Source organism: Phocoena sinus, chromosome 13 (genome assembly GCF_008692025.1).
Source record: "Phocoena sinus isolate mPhoSin1 chromosome 13, mPhoSin1.pri, whole genome shotgun sequence".
Classification (NCBI taxonomy): Eukaryota; Metazoa; Chordata; class Mammalia; order Artiodactyla; family Phocoenidae; genus Phocoena; species Phocoena sinus.
The window spans coordinates 29,192,694-29,218,207 of record NC_045775.1 but is presented as its reverse complement, the minus strand read 5'-3'; the positions used below and the strand labels follow the sequence as shown (position 1 = coordinate 29,218,207).

Here is a 25,514-nt window from a genome sequence, read left to right as displayed (position 1 = left end):
GGACCACAAGTTCTAAAGTGTAGAAAATGGAGTGCTTTTTATCAATCAAATTTGCATGCTGTGGAAGGAGGCAAAATACTGCATTCTAACAAAATGCTGAGCTTCCATTCAAACTGAAGAAAAAATAGTATTTTAGAAACCAATTAATATTAATTATAAATACTTATTTGCCTTAATCAACCACAGCTACCATCTGGGTGAAGCCACAAATCTTGGTGTGAGATTTGAAGGAGTGAGAAGGGAAGGCTGTGGTTATGACTAAAGCAGCTCCAGATGAACTCGCTTTTACCGTGGGTTGTGCAGAAACGTGAGCGGGAGGGGATGGGATTGACAAGAGTTACATTTCACTAGCTAAGGCACAGAGAGCAAGGGAATGGAATTTAGAGAGATGGAGAGTCCCAGAAAACACAGCCTTGAAAACACAATCGATTCTTTAGGATTAAAAAAGAAAAAAATCACACGACATAATGAAATCCCTATTTGATGCCAAGACAAATTTATAGAAGCTCTTCAGAAAGATGCATGATAAAAATGGCTGGCAGTGGTCTTTGAGGAGCAATGACCAATTACTTCTTCACTTGCTGGGGATACATGTGAATCTTAGAACCCTATGGAGTTTACCACTACCTCTATAACAGGACATTTTCCATGGACAGAGAAAAGAATAATATTACAAATAAAAAAATTTACTGTGTAACTTGTACCTATCAATGCATAAAATTGCATATGCACTGAGATGCACAAAAGTGTCTTTTTAGGTATTTTTGCACGTTTTTTGTGTCTGCCCAATTAAATTTTATGTTTCTCAGTTCTGGAATATTCTCTTCCCTCTTTAACATATTCCAGAATGCCTGAAAAAGAACCTTATAGACTGTTAATAATTTCTACTGTCTGCCAAATTACACTGATTGGCAGACGGTGATATGTATATAATTTTAGCAAAGGAAAAGACTAAAATGTAGAACTTCACATCAAATGTGAAAATGGAGAAAAAATCCAAATAGTATACTTCTGTTGCTTTTTCTCTTTAATATCTCAGTAGAAAATGGCTGATGTCTTGCCTCTGGTCTCCTTTCACTGGGGGTAAGCTATATAGGAAGCAAGTGGGCAGACTTAAGAAGTCAAAAGAGAGACAACTGTATGACAGATGAGAAATGTCTGAAAACTTCTCCATAAATCAGAGACAAACTGATGTAATCACAAAGACAGGGTACATGAGCTTCCAGATAGCTACAGGAGGAAAACACCTTTTCTATGGGGGGGGGAAGCAGGGTGTGTGTGCTAGAGAATACCAGGCAGATACTACTTCAGAATAAGGGAAGGGGAACAATACTTACAAAATAGGACTGCAAAAGACTGTATCACTGTTAAGCAAAATTAGCTTGATAAGACCCCAGGAACACAACAGATGCTCAATAAATGCATACTGAGTGGAATATTTCTTTCAAAGTGCCATATTCTCTCCATCACTGTAGAAGTAGACCTTATGTCCCTAGAAATATTACTGAGTATTATTGCTAAACAGACAATGGGTTATCATTAGAAGTTTTTGTACTAATTTTCTTAACAAACTGCAGGTCTCAGTTTTCTAGGCCCAAATTTTACATGAGGAGCAAGCTGACTTTGGCTATGGCTCTCCTGTCACTGATGGATTTGACATGTTAGTGTGTCTGATGCTGGAAGAGTCAGTTCGTGGCTACAACACTCAAACCATGATGTTCTAGTTTGGATTTCTGTGCAAGTACATTGGACAACTGATCATATCTAAGCAACCAAATGACTGTTTCCATATTCTGTATGTGGATGACTTCCCTATTCAAACCCAAATGCCTCTAGAAATGAGTGAGCTGGGCCAGTGTAAGGCAATAGGGTGTACTGTAACCAAATGGAGAACACATGTCGATCTAAAAGTAGAGGCCAGGGCTTCCCTGGTGGCACAGTGGTTGAGAGTCCGCCTGCTGATGCAGGGGACACGGGTTCGTGTCCCGGTCTGGGAAGATCCCACATGCCGCGGAGCGGCTGGACCCGTGCGCCATGGTCGCTGAGCCTGTGCGTCTGAGGCCTGTGCTCCGCAACGGGAGAGGCCACAGCAGTGAGAGGCCCATGTACTGCAAAAAAATAAAAAAATAAAAAATAAAAGTAGAGGCCATCACTCAGCTCCAGCTGACTAATGACAAAAGTTTTGCTTATGGGCAGGAGCAGACACAGAACTGTTTCTTGAAGAAGATCTGGGATTATTCAACACTGCTGTGGACGTCATACTTCTAGGGGATGATACTGATGTCTTCTAAGTTTACACAAAAGGAGCTCAATCATACCACCTGTTCCTTTGGTTTCTAAACAACAGGGTTCTCATTCAACCAATACCTCATAGGTCCTCCTTTCAGCCCTCAGTCACAGACCATAACAATCCGATGGGCAACTCTCCCATCCTCCCCCCCCAAAATAAAACCAAACCCAATAGAAAAGAGAATGAATATTTATGGAGAATGTTCTTTCCATCTATTCATCTAGGCTAATGTTTTCAAAACTCAAGAGTTCTTGAATTCTCTGTGAATATTTTTTAACCTTCTGTGTTCACTATAACGCTTATCTTAAAAAAATAACGTAAGCATACGGATCAGCTGGATGGCAGCTTAGGAGCCGAGTGCTGGCAGGCAATCTCTGTTTCTGCACATGGGGTTAGTTAACATGCAACCCACTGCCTCCTGAACTGGGGTTCCCAGATCTATTCCTACATGTTCCTACATGTTTGGGGGTTTCTCAAAATCAATAAATAGTCCTCTAAGTACCCAGGTTCCAGCCGGGTGTCAAACTCACCTCTGAAAACTGCTTTCGCTGAGGTGTATTTTAATATTTTGCTTTTGCTTTTTATTGTGAAGAGCAGCCAGAGGAAATCTGTTTCCACATTTAAGGGATTAAAGCAACTAAGGACAGGATCTACTGTGTCATCCAGCGCTCTCTTTTCAAGCTTCCATATGAGCAGAGGGTTGCCCTGTTCAGCAGGCTTCTTGTCTCTAAAAACTGCAGATCTGATTCTATCTCCTTTTTCACTTTGATGGCCGGGATGCTGGGGGCCTAACTTGACATTTAACTCCAACAATTAAATAGAGAGATGCTAGCTATGGCCTGCATACCTGTAGGTACTTTCTTTTTGCTTTTCATTTTCAACTTTTACATACAACTCTACGGTTCTGATTCTCTTTTCTCATTAATATTTTACCACTATGTTATTGTATCTGTTCTCAGTGTAAAGTTGCCTCAAATCCTTTGTGCATAAGCAAGGTTTTATATATACATATATATATATATTTAAAGCTATATATATATATATATATATATATATATATGGCTTATTAAAATATGTATAGATAAAGTAGACCTCTGCTCATCTGGGCAATGATAATGAATTTTTGATATGTAATATCCTCTAATGGTGACCTTATGACAACAGTAAGATTTTCCCAGGGCACCAGTTGCCAAATAAACAAACACATACACTTACATACGAATATATGTATGTGTGGAGGGGAGGTGTGTGTATGTGTGTATGTATATGACAAAAAAAGTGAAATACAGGCTTTGAGACAGAATTCCATACACACTATTCTGTGGGATTTTGAATCTTCAGAGGACTGTAGTTTCTAGTCTCATCTACAACTGAATGACTAATATAGAAATAGACACACTGTAGCAGGACACGAAATAAAGCAAAGATCACCCAACCAATTTATGGTGGCAAGAAAGAGGCAAACACCAGAAATCCTGTGACTGCTTTGTCATCTCAACATTTTCTCACAGCTGAAGGCAAGTCCTGTTCCTGAAGTGACTTCTATAAATAGGCTCTATAAATGGGGGCAAGGGCACTGAGGGGGCGGGGGGCAGCTATCAACTGTCCAACCGTATCACACTAGGGAGAGATGTAAAGTTAATGTCCTGATGAGAAAGTCATGACACTTGGGTTTCTATAATCAAGAAGCAAGGAAAGAAGAAAGGCACTCCTCTAGAGGTGATATTTCCTGGGGACAAGAGACCTAAGATTAAAGTGTAGGGCAGTAAAGATGGTGAATTCTCACAAAGTAAGCCCTCTATGGGCTGATAATTAACAGCCACTCTAGAGGGAACTAAGATGATATGAATCAGATCACTTGCTCACTCACCCACCCAACTACCCTTCAGAACCTGGGTGCACTCTGAGAGGCAGGCAATGTGCTAATAACACAGACACAAGGATAGATTCTCTGTTCTCTGGCAGTTCAGATTCTAGCATGAGAGAAAGACATGCAGAGGGATGAATACTGGAAGGAAGCACATCTGAGATGCTGGGAGCCCAGGACAAGGACCAACTATTTCTGTCTCAGTGGTACAAGTTAAATATTCACAAAATGTCACCTACAATCAACTAACTTCAGCAATACCAGAGGCTTGGCCATTTGCTGGTGGTTAACAGACATTACTACCGGCTGGATAATAACACGGGTGGGGAGAAGCACTGAGAAGAGATTTATGCACATGGAACTTTTCCTGCACCTCTCCCTGCATGCTTGTATTTATAAAGGTCTTTAAGTCAGGAGCCTCCCCTCACCTTCTCCATCCCCCTGCCATGTCCAGAACAGCATCTTTGGATATGAACAGGAGGTGGGCACACAAAATTATAAAGACTATTTGCTCTTGAGGCACAATTTCAAGTGCTTCACATATAAAACCTCATTTATTTACTGTTATTCACTCCATTTGACAGATGTGGCAACTGAGGCCCAGGGAGACCAAGGGATGCCCAAAGTTACACAGCTACTAAGTGGAGGAACTAGTTTTCAAACTGAAGTCTTATAATTGTAGTCTATGTTCTTTTCTAACCACAAAGCCATACTACAACTATTTCTTCAAAGCAAAGCAAAGCAAAACAAAACAAAATAGGCAGCCACTGGACTAAAAACTACAGGACTCGGTGAAACAGGTCTGGACTTTAATATAACCTTTTCTTGTGGGGGAGGGGCAGCTTGGGAGGAGGGCAGAAACTCTTCTGAACCCCAATTTCTTGTAGGCAGCAAATATGGACGCTTCTATATGCATAATTTTGTTCTATTTGTCCAAATCCAAAATCATTTTCCTTGTGTGTCTAGGTGTTGACTAAATAATGTCCTCTAAAATTACTGACATTTCACTTACTTGAGTTTATTCTTTGTTTTTCTTCTGAAAATTCTGATGGAGGGACATGTTTTAGGCTCTCCTCCCTTCTAGCATCTAAATTCAATAAACGCCAGGTCATCACACACCAAGGGAGAAAGGTGGATTCTATTTGAAGTAATCTTATGACTGAAGGATCGTTTTTCTGGTCCACAAGGTTCCAGCTCCAACTAGGCCAATACTACTGACCAAGTAATGGCCAGAGGTGTTTCCTCTAAGTAGGAAAATGCTAAACTAAAGGAACAGGGTCTTTTCTCTTTCAAATTGTGGACACTCCAATGTGGTGTTAATTACAAAGATTACCTCTGACAATAATGCAATGAGATCTTGAATGATAGGAGGGATACAACCACATTTTCCATGATCCTTTTCTTGCAATCCTAAAATTTCTGAACTACTGAAAACACAGCAGAATATGATGGCTACATGCAGTCTGTGATTACACTTCCAAAATGCTCTTTCTAATGGATGGAATGATGATTCCTTTCCTAACTTTCTCTACTGCCTAGTGGGATCTTAAACAAATATTCTTTCTGAGTTTCATCAAGTCCCTGAGTATATTCTCTGCCTTTTAAAAGACAGAAACAGCTAGATTGAACCCTCCCTCCTCCTCCTGCACAAATGTACACTCTCTGAGAACAAGAGAAACCCCACGTACCATTAACACATTCAAAGACATCACAGCACTTTCCAGGTGTCCCATCTCCATGAGAGACTATGCGGGGAGTGGGATCCCACCTCCACACACGGGGAACCACATAAGCCAGAGAGACACTCGCATCTGAAACCAAAGAAAAGGGAAGGAAAACCCCATGAATAAACAACAACATAGAAGTCGGGAGACCACAAACAAAGTGGCTGTGGAAAACTATTCACCCCTCTCTATGACACTGTCCTGTTTATCTGGTGTCGCTGGGGAATGGGGAGCGGGTCCTAACATAATTGGCATTCCAAATAACTAAGGCTCATCTCCTTAGTATACGCCCAGATATTTAACGTTAACCATTTTGACAGAAATATTCCTAAAATGCATTACTTCATTTCTTACTTAACCAGACTGGTATTGAGCATAACAAACATTTTCTTGATGGCTCAGGGCCATCTTTACATGCATACATTATCCTGTTACTCCAGACATCAGTGATGCTTGCACGGTCTGACACAGAATGATGTTCCTGCGTTAAATGATTCTATGTTGCTACTTGGTTGCTGTTGACCTTTAGGTGTTTTTCAGCAAATTTTCTGACTCGTCTTTCAACTAATAGGTTATTAGTTTTTTTTTTTTTTTAATCTTTGTGATTGTGTCTAGTAGCACCCTCCTCTGGAACTACATTAATTAATTTATAATTGTGTATAATAAAAGAAACAGATTCTGATTGAAGACCGAGGAGCTTTATAAATAAAGGGCATAAGCTTTAGCAAATGGAGTTTGTGACAGCTATCTGGAAGCTGAAAGTCTTAATGTTTTGGATCTTCTAAGCTGCATGTGTGCATTTCTCTGAATGCAAACTACCTCTGTTGACTCTCACCCTTAACTTCAACTCCACTGCAAAACTTGCCTGACCACAGGAAAATAAGAGGCAGGTAAATATAAGAGGAGAAAAAGATATTGTTAACTGCCTGATATTGATGTGTCGTAATGAAATAAGAGGCAGGAAATGAGAAGCTCAGGGCAGGAGGGTGTCAGGATGTAACTGTAATACAAGGAAGGAGCAGCTAGACTCTGCCCTGGGACTCCCCTGGCAATGGAAGCGTGGGTCAGAGGGTAGAGAGGATGACTAAGGAGTTCCAGGTTGGCAGGAGTGAAAGGAAGACATCCTAAAAAGAGACATCCTTGCCAGAAGTATGTGGTATTTATGTACCAGAGAGGCCAAGATCAGGGGAGGGTAACATTCCCAGCAAGGAAGAAACCATTAGCACATTAATTCTGTTTTTTCCCTCTTCTTATTTGATTGTTTTTTCTATTTTTCTTTGCATCTTTCATAAATTAAAATAATGACTGTTGTCCACAAGTACTTCCATAATCAGGCCTAGAGGTTTAATGACATTTATAGTTAACTGTGGAACTAAAAAGGAAACAAATTAAGTTAAAATTTGCACCAAACACCATTAAAGCCACTGGAAAGGTGTGACTATCCCCTCTCAGGCTTCTTCCTTGTGGGGAGGATGGTTATATACGATTATATTGGAGAAGAGGGGTGTTAGGTAATTAAAGTTTTGCTGCAATGGTATTTCTGACTACGGTTTAAAATAAATGTTTGGCTGTTTTGTGTGAGCAAAGCCGGGAGCTCTTGATTCATAATCTCTATTCCTACAGGACAATCACCTTCTACAGCTGAGTAAATATGAAATGAGCTTTTAGTCCCTGGTAAGGTTATCCCACAGTCTCTCATTTTTATGTGCCTAGGCACTGCAGTTTTAAGCAGATGATCATATCCCTGTGACATTACAGTAACAATATTTATTGCACTTGACACTCTGTACAACTTAAACTCTTCAGAGTTTACAGATTAATGGGGGTAGAGTACTGAGAGGCCCCACCCTGATCCCAATATCTGGATGTCATTACAATGAAAGCATCCTACAAGAATAGCTGACTAACCTTTTTCCACATCTTTGGGAATTCCCCTTCTCTCCCACTGACGTGTTCGAGGAAATTACTTTAGGTTAAAACACCAGGGAGCGTACGATCAACCAATAAATACCTCCTCTGATGCCTTTCAACCTTCAGAGACCTTTCCTCAACACTTGCATGCCAGGCTTTCTGCTGGGCCGACAGAAATCACACCAACCTGAAAACCATGACTAAGTTGGCCCTTTTTACCGCTTTTGACATTTGATCTATTTCCCAACATTGAAACATCTCTTGTTTTCTCAGAGACCCCATACAGGTTGTCTCCAGCATGTTGCAGAAGATCTAAAACTGCACAACTGCCTAGTGACGCCACTTAGGAAAGGAAAACCTTTAGGTTGAAATTTTATTTCTAAACCCAGAATGACTGCACACTGAAGACCCAAGGATTCAGATGCCCTGGTTTTGGCCGGCAGGCTTGCTCCCAGCTCCTCTCCCTTCTCTACCAGCTCCTTGGAAAGCCCTCCCTACTTACTGCCACCTTTTGATTCTTCACAGCTTCCCCAAACCTGAGACTAGCAGATGTTCAAGACCATTAGCACCTTAATAAAGAAGGAACTTATGAAGGAATCAGAAAAGGTTAAAATCTGGGCTGTCATCAGATATCTATCGAGCAAGTATCTATTAGGTTGAGACTTCACGAAACTGCTTTCTTTGTAGATCAAAAATAGTCAAATAGCAATTTCACAGAGTTCAACATAATACAACTCATGTGAGTTATTTTTCGACAGATAGTCTACACACACTCTCAGGTAACAAACGGGGGCCTCATCAGGACCCTTATTTGCCAAGGAAATTTATTATGTCTATACATAATAAAATCAAACAAGGTTTCCTATCCTGTATTTTCCACTAGAAGAGCCTAGAGGGCACTCCCCTAGAGTCTTCTTGTAGTGAGTCACTGAATTACGGAACAACTGAAGCACTCAGACAGAATCTTGCCCTCATCACCTTTTCTCTTCATTCTTATTATTTTTTTGGTCCCTCCTCCCAATCTCCCTCTTACCCTTTACCCCAATGCCTGGATAAACAGCAAGCAATGGAATGGAGAAAACATGTGGATTGGTAGCTAAGGAAACAGACTAACTTATGAGTAAATCGATGTCCACACTTACCCCTCATTTCTAAAACCTTCCCTCCTCCAACTTCTAGGTTCCGACCTGGTCTCCTCTCACCAAAGTCTCCCCTTCTCCCAGTTCATGCCACGCCCATCCTATGGCTCAGTTTTTGTACTTCTGTAGTCAAAAACCTTCAGTTACTCTTCATTTAACTGATCAACTTCTCAGCCTAGCATTCAACACTCTCAAGTCCACAGATCTTTATTCGAATTCAATCTCGCAGTATTTCTCTTCATTCTCCCGATGCTACAGTCACCTTCTATTCTCCAAACAAGCCCTCCCTTTGCTGTCTTTCCACTGCTCACCCTACTCTCTCCTGAACATTCCTTATCTAGCCCTCATCTCCAGCTGTCTGTCTAGATACCATCTGCCTTTCCAGGCCAACCTCAGATAATAGCTCCTCTCTGAAACCCCAAATACTATACTTCTCTTAGGACATCTGAAGCAGAAGTGCTAAGGGTTTTTAAAGAAAACAAATAAAATAACAATTTTACTGAGATACAATTCACATACTGTAAAATTCACCCTTTTAAAGTATACAATTCAATGGTCTTTATATTCACAGGGTTTTGCTACCATCACTGCTACCTAATTTTAGAACATTTTCATCATCTCATAAAGAAACCCTGTACTTCCCATTTATCCTCTCCCAGCCCCTGGCAACCACGAATCTCTATTCTTTCTCTATGGACCTACCTATTTTGGTCAGTTCACATAAACAGAATCATGGGCTAAGGGCTTTTCAACCTCCAACAAGAAGCAACTTGCATTTGCCATTTGCCTGAAAAATCAAGCCTTTAATGTTATCCTCAGTATTAAGATAATCATCAGTCAAGGTACCAAACTAATAAATGTCTGCAGAATGTAATCACAGCTGCAGCCAGGTAGGTTGGTGAAGCTGTCTTTTTTTCTCTCTCCAGTAGGTAATGGATTCAGCTTAGTGGGCATGTGGGTGGCGGAGTACAAAGACGAACAGCACTCAGAGAAATCATCTAAGCCCCTAGAGGGCACTCCCCTCCTTAGGAGGCCCACGCTGGCTGGCTCTGCGGGCTCAAAGGCAGTGCACACTAATACATTCCCTTCCCGTCATTTGTTTCCTGGTCTATACAGACAGTCCCAGAGTCCTAGCACAGCTTACAAGGTGCTCCCAAGTCTAGGCTCTACTTCTCCTCTAGCTTCCGCATTCTACTGGCCCCTCTACATGCTCCTGCACACGTGAGTAACAATGGCAATCTGCCATTCACTGAACCCCTACACCCACTCCCGTCGCTTAGCGCCGCAGTGCAGCGTCCACTCCCGTCACTCAGCGTCCACTCCCGTCACTCAGCGCCACAGTGCAGCGTCCACTCCCGTCACTCAGCGCCGCAGTGCAGCATCCACTCCCGTCACTCAGCGTCCACTCCCGTCACTCAGCGCCACAGCGCAGCGTCCACTCCCGTCACTCAGCGTCCATTCCCGTCACTCAGTGTCCACTTCCGTCACTCAGCGCCACAGCGCAGCGTCCACTCCCGTCACTCAGCGTCCACTCCCGTCACTCAGCGTCCACTCCTGTCACTCAGCGCCACAGCGCAGCGTCCACTCCCGTCACTCAGCGTCCACTCCCGTCACTCAGTGCCGCAGCGCAGCGTCCACTCCCGTCACTCAGCGTCCACTCCCGTCACTCAGCATCCACTCCCGTCACTCAGCGCCACAGCGCAGCGTCCACTCCCGTCACTCAGCGTCCATTCCCGTCACTCAGTGTCCACTCCTGTCACTCAGTGCCGCAGCGCAGCGTCCACTCCCGTCACTCAGCGTCCATTCCCGTCACTCAGTGTCCACTCCCGTCACTCAGCGCCACAGCGCAGCGTCCACTCCCGTCACTCAGCGTCCACTCCCGTCACTCAGCGCCACAGCGCAGCGTCCACTCCCGTCACTCAGCGTCCATTCCCGTCACTCAGTGTCCACTCCTGTCACTCAGTGCCGCAGCGCAGCGTCCACTCCCGTCACTCAGCGCCACAGCGCAGCGTCCACTCCCGTCACTCAGCGTCCATTCCCGTCACTCAGTGTCCACTCCTGTCACTCAGCGCCACAGCGCAGCGTCCACTCCCGTCACTCAGCGTCCATTCCCGTCACTCAGTGTCCACTCCTGTCACTCAGTGCCGCAGCGCAGCGTCCACTCCCGTCACTCAGCGCCACAGCGCAGCGTCCACTCCCGTCACTCAGTGCCACAGCTCAGCGCCCACTCTTCCTCAAATCCCTGCCTCTCTTTTGCCCCTTAAGGCCACCGCCCTACAAGGCTTTCTCTGACCAAAAAAGCAACCAGGATTAGTTTTCTCTCCTCTTGGAGTGGACCTGTTCCTCCTATGAAGTCAAAATCCTACTCTTTCTCCTGTGAATTCCCCTAGTGCAGGGGCATGTCTTATTTGTCTTGTAAATGAAAAAATGAATGACATAAAGACATCCAAACAATAATCTAGAATAAACTTTTTTTTTCATGGCTAGTAAGTCAGAGGTTAGGCCATGCATTGTTTTTACAGTTTTTATGTTTATAAATTTTAAACTCAGGGTTAATTGGTGCAGTGCTTTTCAAAATCAGTCTGTGGAGGGAAAGACTATGGAATTTGTTTAGAATGTGGATTCCAGGGTACCACAGTCATAGACTGTTTCTCAGAGTCTGGGGCAGGGCTCCAGAATCTGCCTGTATAATAAGCTCTCCAGGAGACTCCACTGGGGGGAATCTGGGACCCACTTTCTGAACAACTTGCTCCTAAAGGTGCAGTGTCTCAATCGTCACAGTTTAATTTGCACTTTCCATTGGAAAAAGCTATGTACAACTAGTTTTACCATTTTAATTAGTAGCACATTTTGATTAGTAGCACTTGCTCCCGCCTGAATACAGTTGCCTATGAGTGAGAGACACATAGAGTGAAGAAAACCGTAACTTTATTTACTATCCAATACCATCCATCATCCACCAGAAAATGGATGACTGCTAGCAAGCCACTTAAACTCTGGGATGCTCAGTTTTCTTGTCCATAATACAAGATGGTTGGACCTTAATGCTCTTTCTCCAAACTATAAAATCCTGTGATGCCATTACTGTCCTTCCCATCACTGCCACAGTCTGATCCCGGCTCATCCCTTTCTGCGGCTTCTCCTCGCCTGCACCCTGTCCTTGGAGCACATCACCATCTCGCCCTTCCACACCCACCTCCTCCTTACCAAGCACCTCAACCTTCAGGCCCAGCTCCAGATGGGCCTTGTCTCTGACACTGCTTTGTTTTGTTTTGTTTTGTTTTGGAGGGGAATGCAGGAAAAGAAACAATATACTCAACAAGTTGAAGAATCAACAGTTCGTTTCACCAGAGTGACTAGAGAAACTGTAAAGGATGCTAAACGATAGGGAGTTAGAAAAAGACACCGTGGGGAGAAGAATCCTCTTTGCCACTCCCACCACCACTCAGCAAAGCAGCAAACTGTCAGACTCCTCATCTTCCCCAAGCAGATCCTTATTCCCTGCCCCTTCCTGGAGGGAAAACAACTCAGTGAGGCCCCTGCAAACATGTCTCCCAACCCTGCATTTATTCCACATCCAAACTCAGTGTTGAGCCCTTTAAAAGGGGGAGAATCACTATAAATCAAAACCAACTCTATTCAGGTGGGAAGGAAGGCTCCCTTTACACAAGAATAAATGTGGAATTAAAAGGGCAAAGCACGTGTACTACTAGGATTCCACACAGGGTAACAATGAAACTGTCAGCAAAGGAAGTTACAATGACACATAAAACATATTCTTATCCTGTAAAAAGTATTTTCAACTTTAATTATATCTGATGTACTATCTTTCTATGGATTAAATTTCTTACCTCTTTCTAGGTATGTATAAGTTTAAAAAAGAAAAGAAGACTGCAAATAAAACATCCAAAAAGAAATGGGTTTCCCACCTGAGGGTCCAACTATCCTGATGGAAAACTGCACTCCTCCCTATGGAAGTTTCTTAGGACCACCATGCTTCTCCCGCCTCATTGTAAGATTTACTGCTAAGTAACAAACCCTCCTTCACCCTTTCTCCTGCTCATTCCTCCTGTGATGCCTTACATTTCCACCACCCAGGGGGGTTAGGCATGTGCCTTAGTTGCAGCAGCAAGCACACCACCCAGCTCTAAGGATCACACGTGCCTCCTTCCAGAAGCCTCCCCGCTCCTCTTTTCACCTGTAAAACCAGAAACCCCATGTTCTTCACCACTTTCCCTTCAGAGACAACAGTAAACTCACTCTGCATTTTTGGTTGCTGTTGTCATGTTTTGCTTTTTTCTGCGGGGAGCAACTGAAGGATATGCTCCAGTATAGGGACAGTATCAATTGAGGGCAAGTAGGTAAGATATTCCTCTTCATTTCTTACTATGCGGTACTGGCAATAATGATAAAGTCCACTGTAAGCCCTTAATGACAGTCATTTTAGCTGCCCTCTTCCCAGCTTTCTCAAGGAGCAGATGATTATGGCTGGATCCTCAAGGCTGGCCTGTGGCTCAGGAAACTTATCCTTAGGTGCTAAGTTTGAGAGAAAAGTGGTATAAATTGTAAGAAAATAGAGACAGTGGGCCCACATGGTTCCTGGAAGATCTATAAATTATCTCGCAGAGTCAAGCCCCACCGTAAGCAGGTGAGGTCAGGAGAAAGCAAGGGCACTTCACATCGGTTACCGCCTCCACATGACTACTTAAAGAAGAGGAGAGTTGGGGCAGTTCCCAAGAGACTCCCTCCTGCAAGGGAGCCAGAGGCACAGACACACAGCTGGGAAGCACCCCCAGGGCCCATGTCCCTGTTGAACCGTGAGAGCTGGGATCTGGCAGGCATCCTGAACTGCACTCAGTTCAGCCCAACAAGCTGATAACAAGCACATCCCAGGACAGGCAGGCTCTCTGCCTTCACCTCCCCGGGCCCGGGGGAAAGACACCGGCGTGTGCTCCCATGGTGGGCAGGACGGCCGCAGAGGGGGACAGGAGAGGCGAATGGAGACCCAGGCGGGAAAAGCAGGAAGGAGGGGAAACTGGCACGTGGCACTCTGCGAAGGAGGAGGACTAGGTCTGGTGGGGACAGGACCTTGTATCAGAGAAACGTCAGGTATTTCCATTTCAGGGCTGGATTCGCCGACCGTATTAGAAATGGATGCTTTGGAACGTGGACTCGGCTTGCTGGTGAACATGCAGTGATCCCGTAACTATCTGCTGAGTGTGTGTGTGTGGTAGGCACTCGGCTGGGTAGGGCTGGGGTACGCGGGGTCCTGACCCTCCATTTAGGAAGTCTGGTTTAGGGAGGTGTCAGATATACATAATCACAAACCAGAACACAATCGGATGGGGACTATTCTGTCTCCTCCCCGGAGCACGTGATGCACAAACACTAATGACATCAGGACTGAACCTCCTATTTGAAAATCTGGACAAATCCTCCACTGCTTGGGTGGCTAATGCTCCTTCACCTCTTCGGAGCTGCCTGCAGCCTGAGCTGCTGCTGAAAGAGCTGACTCCGAGCACACGTCCACGGGCTCCCTGTGGGCTGTCGATTCCCAGACCTCTCATCCTTGTCATCAGTGCAAAGTGCAAGGTCCTCTGGTCTCCCGTCCCCAAGGGAATGCACATCCCCACAGAGAACCGCTCTGCTTCCCAGGGACTCATCCTCCTACGCCCACTGCTCTGCCTTCCCCACCCTTTCCTCTCTCAGCATCTGAACATCATCACAGAGTATACCACTCAAATCTGTCCTAACCTGGCTCGCCTGAAAACACTACTTCCTCACAGTGAGACCATGAATTTCCCCACACTCACCCTTCACCTGGGGTGGAAGGGAGGCAGACGGTCTCCAAGCTGACCGCCGTGGGCTAGCCCACAGAGAGCGACCGCTTTCTCCCTCATGCAGGCCCTCCCTCTCTGTGACTTTGCCTCCTGCCCATTTCCTACGGGGGTGGAGGTTCAGAGAATGTACTCTGACATCCGGCAGTCTCAGGTTTGAGTTCTGGCCTCTCGGGAGCTGTATGACCTTGGGCAACACATCACCCCTCCAAGCCTCACTTGTACTGCCTGTAGGATGAGGGTGATGAAAGTGCCCATATCTCACAGGACTGCTGTGTGGATTAAATAAACTGATATGTGAAAAGTACCCAGGAAAGTGCCTGGAACACAGAAGCCCTCAACACCTGTTAGCTATTTTATGTATATCATTATAAACTGGAAGCTTCCAGGTCTATGTGGAGGAAGCAGTTTCAACATCCTGACCTCGCTTGATCTTTTGGAATCCAGTGACCCTTGCTGCCCCTCCACTTCAGCCACTTACTTTACTAGCCACAGCAATCTCAAATTTCAAGTCAGATATCCTAGTCGCTGAGCACAACGGTTCATCCTTCCTTCCAGGTCTCTCAGGCCCAAGCTCCCACTGCACCAACCCTTCAACCTCCCGGAGACATCTACTCCCAAATCTCTCCCTTTTCTTCTTAGCGTGGGCCTCATCCTGATGGTAACTCCTTAACAATACAGCCCAAACCCATGGCGTTTTACCTGAGTCACCACCTTCATGATACTTCTAAATTTCCTGCCCCTTTAACCTCCATCCATATCTTGTCTCTCAACACCAATCCCAAGTCAGTCACACCCAGAGATGGCAAACCTGTCTTCATTCAAAGGGAAGTGGGATGTTGCAGACAACTCTAGAGGGTCTGTGCCCTCTGAAGGGGCTTCACTACTCACTCCATGCAGAAACGTACAGTGTTGCTATACCTTTCAACTGCTCAAGAGAAGCCAGAGTTTTAAGTCAAGCATCACAGGTTTTAAATGCTGATGACTAATTTAAAGATGCCAAAAAAAAAAAAAAAAAAAAAGGCAAATCAAAGAAAACATGTCTTGGGGTCAAATTCAGCCCAAAGGCTGCCAACTGCAAATACCCAAGTTGTTGATGACTGGTGGAGAGAAAAAAAAAAAAAAGGTACACACTCAGCAGTGGCTATTCCACCTCTTCAACACTGGAGTCCCTCACCTGTCCAAAGACCTCCATTCATCCCTAAGGATCATTCTGCCAACTAGAGGCACTAAGAGTTGATGCTGTGTGTATATGTGTGAGTAGGGGAGTGTGAATGGGCACAGATGGGAAGTGTCCATCAAACAAGGGGAAGTGGGGATGGAGGGAAAGACATTCCAGGAAGAGGAAAGAACCTACTTACATCTACAGGGCGAAAAAGAATATAGTGTTTTAGGTTGGAGCAAATGGTTCAGCCACCAGGAGCATATGCTGTGCTGGGATTTGGGACTGGAGGATACTGTGGGGGAACTTGCAGGAGACATGGCTAGTGAGATAGGACAGAGCTGGTTAACAAGGGGCCTTGCATACCATACTAAGAAGTACCTTTAATTGAAAGCAATAAGAAAGTAATAAATATCTTGAACAGGTGATGGAGTCTTGCCAAGGGATGATTATCTACGAAAAAAACCCAACACTGCCATGAATTCCATTTTTCTTGAATCATAAAGATAGGCAGGATTAGTGGTAATATTTTTTCCTTTTTCTTTTCTTTTTTTACTGAAGTGCAGTTGACTTTTTTTAAAAACATCTTTATTGGAGTATAACTGCTTTAAAATGTTAAGTTTCTGCTGTATAACAAAGTGAGTCAGCTATACGTATACATGTATCCCCATATCCCATCCCTCTTGCGTCTCCCTCCCACCCTCCCTATCGCACCCCTCTAGGTGGTCACAAAGCACCGAGCTGATCTCCCTGTGCTATGCGGCTGCTTCCCACTAGCTATTTCTTTTACATTTGGTAGTGTATATATGTCCATGCCACTCTCTCACTTTGTCCCAACTTACCCTTCCCCCTCCCCGTGTCCTCAAGTTCATTGTCTATGCCTGCATCTTTATTCCTGTCCTGCCCCTAGGTTCTTCAGAACCTTTTTTTTTTTTAGATTCCATATATATGTGTCAGCATACGGTATTTGTTTTTCTCTTTCCGACTTACTTCACTGTGTATGACAGACTCTATGTCCATCCACCTCACTACAAATAACTCAATTTTGTTTCTTTTTATGGCTGAGTAATATTCCATTGTATATATGTGCCACATCTTCTTTATCCATTCATCTACCGGTGGACACTTAGGTTGCTTCCGTGTCCTGGTTATTGTAAATAGTGCTGCAACGAACATTGTGGTACATGACTCTTTCTGAAGTATGGTTTTCTCAAGGTATATGCCCAGTAGTGGGATTGCTGGGTTGTATGGTAGTTCTACTTTTAGTTTCTTAAGGAAACTCCATATTGTTCTCCATAGTGGCTGTATCAATTTACATTCCCACCAACGGTGCAAGAGGGTTCCCTTTTCTAGTGGTAATGTTTTAAGTTGCAAGACACATTAAAAGTTTAAAAATCGGGCTTCCCTGGTGGCGCAGTGGTTGAGAGTCCGCCTGCCGATGCAGGGGACTTGGGTTCGTGCCCCAGTCCGGGAGGATCCCACATGCCGCGGAGCGGCTGGGCCCGTGAGCCATGGCCGCTGAGCCTGCGCGTCCGGAGCCTGTGCTCCGCAACGGGAGAGGCCACAACAGTGAGAGGCCTGCAAACCCCCCAAAAAAAAAAAAAAAAAAAAGTTTAAAAATCAATGACCACAATAGCCTAGAATGCCCTTTCCTCTTTCTCCATCTGGTGAACTCTGACTCATTCTTAAAGACTGAGCTCAAAAGTCAAATCCAACAGTTTTCCAAATAGGATCTCTTTGCTCTGTGAGCTTACTGTTTTTTGCACACTTCTATCTCTAAAGCACGTAGCCCTCTAAATTGCATTGTTTTCTACATGTTTGCCTTTCCTTTATTTATTTATGAATTTTGACATCTTTACTGGAGTATAATTGCTTTACAATGGTGTGTTAGTTTCTGCTTTATAACAAAGTGAATCAGCTATACATATACATATATCCCCATATCTCCTCCCTCTTGTGTCTCCCTCCCACCCTCCCTATCCCACCCTTCTAGGTGGTCACAAAGCACCGAGCTGATCTATGCGGCTGCTTCCCACTAGCTATCTATTTTACATTTGGTAGTATATATAAGTCCATGCCACTCTCTCACTTCGTCATAGCTTACCCTTCCCCTCCCAGTGTCCTCAAATCCATTCTCTACGTCTGTGTCTTTATTCCTGTCCTGCCCCTAGATTCTTCATAACCATTTATTTTTTTAAGATTCCATATATATGTGTTAGCATACGGTATTTGTTTTTCTCTTTCCGACTTACTTCACTCTGTATGGCAGACTCTAGGTCCATCCACCTCACTACAAATAACTCAATTTTGTTTCTTTTTATGGCTGAGTAACATTCCATTGTATATATGTGCCACATCTTCTTTCTCCAAAGAAGATACACAGATTGCCAACAAACACATGAACGGATGCTCAACATCAGTAATCATTAGAGAAATGCAAATCAAAACAACTATGAGGTATCACCTCACATGGTCAGAATGGCCATCATCAAAAAATCTAGAAACAATAAATGCTGGAGAGGGTGTGGAGAAAAGGGAACCCTCTTGCACTGTTGGAGGGAATGTAAATTGATACAGCCACTATGGAGAACAGTATGGAGGTTCCTTAAAAAACTAAAAATAGAACTACCATACGACCCAGCAATCCCACTACTGGGCGTATACACTGAGAAAACCATAATTCAAAGAGTCATGTATCACAATGCTCACTGCAGCTCTATTTACAATAGCCAGGACATGGAAGCAACCTAAGTGTCCATCGACAGATGAATGGATAAAGAAGATGTGGCATGTATATGCCTTTCCTTTAGATGGTAAGCTCCTTGACATCAGTGTCTACATCTTATTCCTACAAGGTTAGCAATAACATCCAGCGCATGATAAACACTCGAATATTTGTTCTCCACACAGACTAAAAACACTGTGGGATTCTGATGCTAGGACTTGCCACAGCTTAACTATCTATAAATTTAACCAAAAGCATATACTGTGGTAGGCAATGATGAGATTGAGACTTACAAGGTGCAACCTTGTCCTCAAAAAAGTACACAATCTAATGTCTTAGGAAGTGTCATAAGAGTCTTCAAGAATCCATGATCTAGTTATGGAGATCAGAGTACTCCATCATCTTATCGTAAGAGTCATGACATACAAACAAAGGTAAAATCAGGAAAGGTTCATTTAAAATGCACTTGTCTGTGTGATACATTCACAACAGACTGAGCATCAAGTCCAAGAGAAACCAGCTGCCTCCACCTTCAGGGTTGCAGTCAAGCAGTTAAACATCTGCTGGGCAAATATAACCTTGAACCGTCTGCACTCTGTGTCCACACAGTAGTGAGTCTTATCACTTACATCCCATGTAAAGGTGCAGATGAAGAGTAAAATATAGTACACCAAATTTGGGGTTGCTTCTGGCATTTCCAGAAGAGGTAGGATTTGAATATGTTAGATTTGCTTTTTTGCAGAACTGTCTGGAGCTGTTCTCCCGTTCAGCTGTGTCATGATGATGATGATTTCAAATGAGGGTGGGTGGGGAAAGCCCTCTGAGGTTCAATATTATCCAGGCTGTGCATTCCGCTTTCCAACTTAATCGAAAGTCTTATGGAATTCAGCTGAGTTACTCTCTTTGAGCGAGAGTCAGAAGGCCATGTCTTTATCATCTGGTGATGGCCAGGCTCACTCAGATCAAACTGAAAGCCTCTGAGTGAGAGCCCTGAGCTTTGTTTCAGGACTGAAACAAATATAAACTAAGACTAGACACTGGTCTAATGCATGGTGAACCACCAAAGACATAAGGCACTAGTATAGGAAGTGCAGGGCTTCCACATCTGAAGTGAATTATTGACAAATTAAACTCTCTACTAGGGAGATAGTTCATCTCCAATGGGCAAGGGCTTTACTTCTAGGAAAGCATATTTTCTTCATTCTGGGGATAAGTCCAATAATAACATGGAATTCCTACAATTATTTTGTTTTAAAAACATCAGAGTTTAATATAGACTCTGGCTTTTTTCGTCATGAGTTGACTTGCTCTTTTGGGCCAAAAATTACTGTGACAGAGGGCAACAGAATAGATGTTCTTTTCTTAGTTGAGAAAGAAGGGCTTCAAATATATTTCCAAATTTTTCTGCATGTGTTTAGAAACAGAGAGAATGCTACCATGACAGCATGTCAAGAGTCAGGAATGTTTTAAATCTGTGCTATGCTAATCCATATTTTACATATTGGATAACTTAATTTTATTTATTCCCCAAAAGCAGCTGGATAATTATTCAAATTAAAGGGAACAACCAAAAAGTGAACTGAATTAGAGATATTTGTCTACTAAAAGATTAATCTTATCAAAAAACCCCCAAAACTGTTATTAAGTGCCGTCTTCTTCAAGACAAGGTCTTGGGAACAGATGGACATGATAATTCATTACAAGATTCTTAATTTGATAAAGTACTTTTGAAAATGAATATTCAGGGATAATTTCCACTGGTTAGTTTCCATAAGCATGATACACACAACTTAATTACCTAGCACACTGTTAAGAGCATAGGGATCTACAATAACTGTTATTTGATGGTCTAAAGAACTTAACACCATCTCAAAGAACTAAGGGGGGGCTCCCTGAGCTTTGAAAGGGAACCTGCCTTTTCTGAGCCACATGCAGGAAGTTTCTGGCTTTGACATCTGTGTCTGGTTGGGCTGATGTGCCCTGTGATGACAGTCTTGTCCTCCATGTTCCTGACCCTCGTGTAATCCTCCTGCCCACCCTCTGGCCCCTCAACACCCTCCTAAAGGCGTCAACCAGCAGAATGATAGGCTGAGGCTCTGGAGTCAAGACTTGACTGGGGAGCTCTGGAAAGCTGAATCACCCAAGTGTAAGTGTAGCAGCAAAGTCTTGACACTGTCCCTCCAAGACTATTACTCAAAGGCGGAGAGATGTTAATGGAGCAGAGGGATACAATGGGACTTCTCTGTAAGATCATACCTGTAGATTCCAAGCTTTGAAACTACAGGCAAATATGGAGGGATATGAAAAATGATCATCAGTGATTCTGTGTGTGTGTGTGTGTGTGTGTGTGTGTGTGTGTTCCCTTCTTATTACCTTCCAAAGGTCTGCGACTTTTCTGAGACTGGTGGAGGTAATATTTGTAAGGTAATGAGTTCCTTCAAGCCTTGTCCCTATCTTATTCATTACCACCAAGCCCAGTGCTCTCTGTCTTCCATGAGGTTCTCAATGAGTCTTGGCCATTTAACTGAGCATTTCCAAATCTGCACCTTGTTTTCACTCACTGTAGCTTTGTGGTTAGATTAATTTTTTTTTAATTAATTAATTTTTTTTGGTTGTGTTGGGTCTTTGTTGCTGCGCGCCGGCTTTCTCAGTTGCGGTGAGCAGGGGCTACTCTTTGTTGCGGTGCGCAGGCTTCTCATTGCGGTGGCTTGTCTTGTTGCGGAGCACGGGCTCTAGGCGCGTGGGCTTCAGTAGTTGTGGCACACGGGTTCAGTAGTTGTGGCTCACGGGCTCTAGAGCGCAGGCTCAGTAGTTGTGGCGCACGAGCTCAGTTGCTCTGCAGCATGTGGGATCTTCCTGGACCAGGGCTCGAACCCGTGTCCCCTGCATTGGCAGGCAGATTCTTAACCACTGTGCCACGAGGGAAGTCCCGTGGTTAGATTAATTTTGCTGTAACTCAAGCGCTTCTGAAAGGAAAAGACAACCTGCCAAAGATTCCATTCTGTTGGCTTCAGCGGGGATGAGTCAATTTCAGGCTATAAATTCTGAAACCCCGGAAAGCTTCTTTTCTAAATATCTACATCCAGTCACAAGAAACATCGTGCAGCAATCTGCTAATACTCTATTATTGTAATACAATACAGTACCAACAAGACAAATTTTCTTGAGAGCACAGAGAAATCAGGATGGAGGAATGGGAACTTAAGCATCCTAGATTTTCAACCTGAAGCAGCAGAGTTATGACTATCTAGATGTTGTGGTAAAGGAAAAAAAATTCATGACCTTCGTTCTGGTCATGGGCTGTATATCTGATGTATCTTTCTGATACAATAGGGTTAGGCATCCTTCCTTTTTTCTTGTTTCCTTTCCTGGAATTACAGTGTTTGTAGCTGTTATAATATGACACAGTATGAGTGAGAAATTGTCTTCTAAGGTCAATGTCTTACAAGACAGAAATAAAACTGAGGCTCAAACAAAGAAAAGGGAACTTAACTCAGTAGACCATTTTTTATTTTAAGAGACATAGAAAGAAATGGTGTAATCATAAAGTTAGGAACAGAATCCAAACCTCTTCCACAAATATAATGCTCTCTGTGTGTATATACAAGTTAGTGTGAAATAAAGAAAACTGCAATAAAAATATGGAGACGCTGCATAAAGAGGAGTGACAGGGAAGAGAGACAAAGACAGACTTTACCTTAAGGGAAGTGGGGTAGCAATAGCTGGGGAAAGACAGGTACAAATACTGGTGTGGGAGCCAGCCAGCAGCCATGCACAGGCTGATGGGAGTTCATGGTGGTGAGCATGCAGGGGTACGAGGATGCCACACCCAGCACGCTCCCCACAACGTACCCAGAAAGGCAGGCGGACAGGCAGAGATATCCACATTCTATGAGAAAGCAGTTTAACACGGTAAGTCCTTATTTTATGGATTCAGCCTTTGGCCACAAAGTCTCTGCTCCTGCTATATAAGGGGCTATCTATTTACAGATATTAAAAAAAAAAAAAAAACAACTAACTAGCAATAATCAACTAGCCATTAACCAACAGGCAATCTATTTTGTTGGATTACCACTCAGTTTTCACAATTCAACCAGTTCTGAGCATCCTGGTTTAAATTATTAGTCTAAGAAAAAATTATTACTATTATTTCACTTTGCCTTTCCTATTTTTTTTAAAAGAAAATGGAAAAAAAAGAAAAAGTACCCGTACTTCTTTTATGACTTCCTTTGGACTTTATCCCCTTCATGATAAAAACCATATATCTCTCCCATTATCTTCTGAGTTCTGGGATTTTCTAAAATTTCCCTTCTCATTTCTTTCTCAGGAGTCTCCTATCACCAGCAGATCGGGGTGTTTCTTTTTTTTCCCCTCTCTAAAGGGTTTGGGAAAAGTCAAAAATTTTAATTTAAGTAGAAGCTGCTTTTGAGATCATCAAATCCCTCCTCCCCTCCTTCTCTCTCAGGTAAGAAAACAGACCCAGATGTTGTGAGGCTTGTCCAGATTCATGCAGAAGTGGACCTGGATTCTAGAACTCAGTTATCCAGGCACAGCTTTTTCTGCATAGCACCAGGTGACGTGTGAAGGAGTATTCTTTAGCTGCTGAACGGTCTACTCACATGTACACATTTGCCCACACACTACACTGTAAAAGCAAGTGTATGACATGGAATGTTAGGTCCCCTGAGTGGTGGGGCCGGAGAGGGGCTTTGGGGAGTGAGCTCAGGACCACAGCAGTACGGTGCTAGCTGGTGATTTGTGCTCACAAAGCCTGGCTCTGCCACTCAGCGGGCAGGACCCTTCCTGAAACGGGACAGCCACGCAACCTGCCTCCTGTGGGTGGGGCCGCGCTGGGATTCAGGTTCAGCTACATTTTCACTGGAACTGCACTCAGAATCTAATGTGCTCAAGACATTCTATTGAACGTTTTCGAGAAAACCAAAGTCACATAACAGTCAACATTTTAGCCTACAGATAATCTAAAATTTTTAATTACTTTGGACTAAGAAGAAAAAGTTAAAAATGCTTCCAAATCTTGATTTAAAAATAAAAGAGGATTTTCAGTATAGTCTCAGAAAGCAAGAGATATAAATGTTCTGGATATAGGTTCTGGAAGAGAATCAGACCCTTTAGTCAGAGAGAGGCTGCAGACAGGAGAGAGCTTGGGAACCTGGCTGGATACACTGCACACAACCCAGGAGAAACCCTATTTTAAGTTTTTCAACATTATAAACACTGACTTAATTTATTTCCACCTCAAAATAACTGGATTGGATTTTTCTAAATAACTATTAAGGAATGGATATTTTTTTTTTTTTTTTTTTTTTGTGGTACGCGGGCCTCTCACTGCTGTGGCCTCTCCCGTGGCGGAGCACAGGCTCCGGACGCGCAGGCTCAGCGGCCATGGCTCATGGGCCCAGCCGCTCCGCGGTGTGTGGGATCTTCCCGGACCGGGGCACGAACGCGTGTCCCCTGCATCGGCAGGCGGACTCTCAACCACTGCGCCACCAGGGAAGCCCAAGGAATGGATGTTTAGAGACAGAAATTGAAAACAGAATGGTTCCGAACAAAAAGTTGGGGACAAATCTCATTAAAGTAAATTTAGAATGGGTGACTGTCAATAACATATTATATTCGTTCATCTTCTTAATAAAAACATAAGAACAGTTACATAACAAAGCAAAAGGCATAAGGATATTGAAACACTCATTTGACTTACGGTAAAAAGGAATACAGTAAAGGTATTACTTTTTAGATTTTTAACTAGTTAATTTCTCCCCTGTGAACCTGTATCTAAAAAGCCTGGTGAAAAATTACAGAGGCAAAGGGAAAACTCTGTAAAATGCAGCACATACATCGGGGATAGCAAAGGGTGAGGAGTGCAGAGAAAAAACAAAATAAAACATGATCTGGGAGCTTTCTTCTTAATAAATAGTCTAAGCTGGCCGACACAGGAGGACATGGGATGCACAGAGGTACAGCGCAGGCTGGATCTACCCTCCAACCACACCTGGTGGGTATATTTCTCTCAGACAACTATCCATTCCAGAATCAACCATTACCAAGGGAATTACTATGTACATCTTTGAAAGTTTGTTTTTTTTTTCTGTTTGTTTTAAAAATTGACCTGGTTTTATCAGGCAGATCTTATGGCGTCCAAAAATGGCATTCCCTGTTGTGTGATGAGAGAAAACCAAGATTAACTAGATAGTCACAACATTCCATAAGGAGAGGAGTTAAAAATAATGATTGGCTAAACGATGCTTAAAGTCGAGGTGGTGCTCAGAGGCTCCTAAATCATTTATCTACTCCCAGGTGAACTGCTGACTGGCAAGTGAAGGGAGAAGCAGAAACAGAGCAGCTGAGAGAAAGGAGGGCGCTGAGTCCCAGGGCCAGAAGGATATTAGTCTTTGGAAAGAAGGTCGCAGAGCTGCAACACTCCACCAACTTTCGACCATTAGAAAATGAAACCTAAGGAGGCCCCTATTTTGGTGACATGTATGTTATGGTGGATTAAAAATGGTCACAGGGCTTCCCTGGTGGCGCAGTGGTTGAGAGTCCACTTGCCGATGCAGGGGACGCGGGTTCGTGCCCCGGTCCGGGAAGATCCCACATGCCACGGAGCGGCTGGGCCCGTGAGCCATGGCCGCTGAGCCTGCGCATCCGGAGCCTGTGCTCCGCAACGGGAGAGGCCACAACAGTGAGAGGCCCGCGTACCGCAAAAAAAAAAGTCACACATTCTTTGCAGCTTCTCCCATCAAGAGGTGGAATCCACTGCCCCACACTTTGAACCAAGGCTCTCCCTGTGAATTGCTTCCACTATCAGAATGCAGTGGAGGTCATGCTGTGTGACTTCCAG

The 25,514-nt window shown here is 43.7% G+C and overlaps 1 protein-coding gene across 1 annotated transcript in view; it reads right to left on the bottom strand.

The window, feature by feature from the left end:
- The window catches only part of CRIM1 (cysteine rich transmembrane BMP regulator 1), a 209,870-nt gene that overhangs the window by 81,311 nt on the left and 103,045 nt on the right, over positions 1–25,514 (bottom strand). The window contains 2 exon segments of the mRNA XM_032652482.1: positions 5,846–5,915; positions 5,917–5,968. Of these exon segments, the coding sequence (XP_032508373.1) occupies positions 5,846–5,915; positions 5,917–5,968 (122 nt within the window).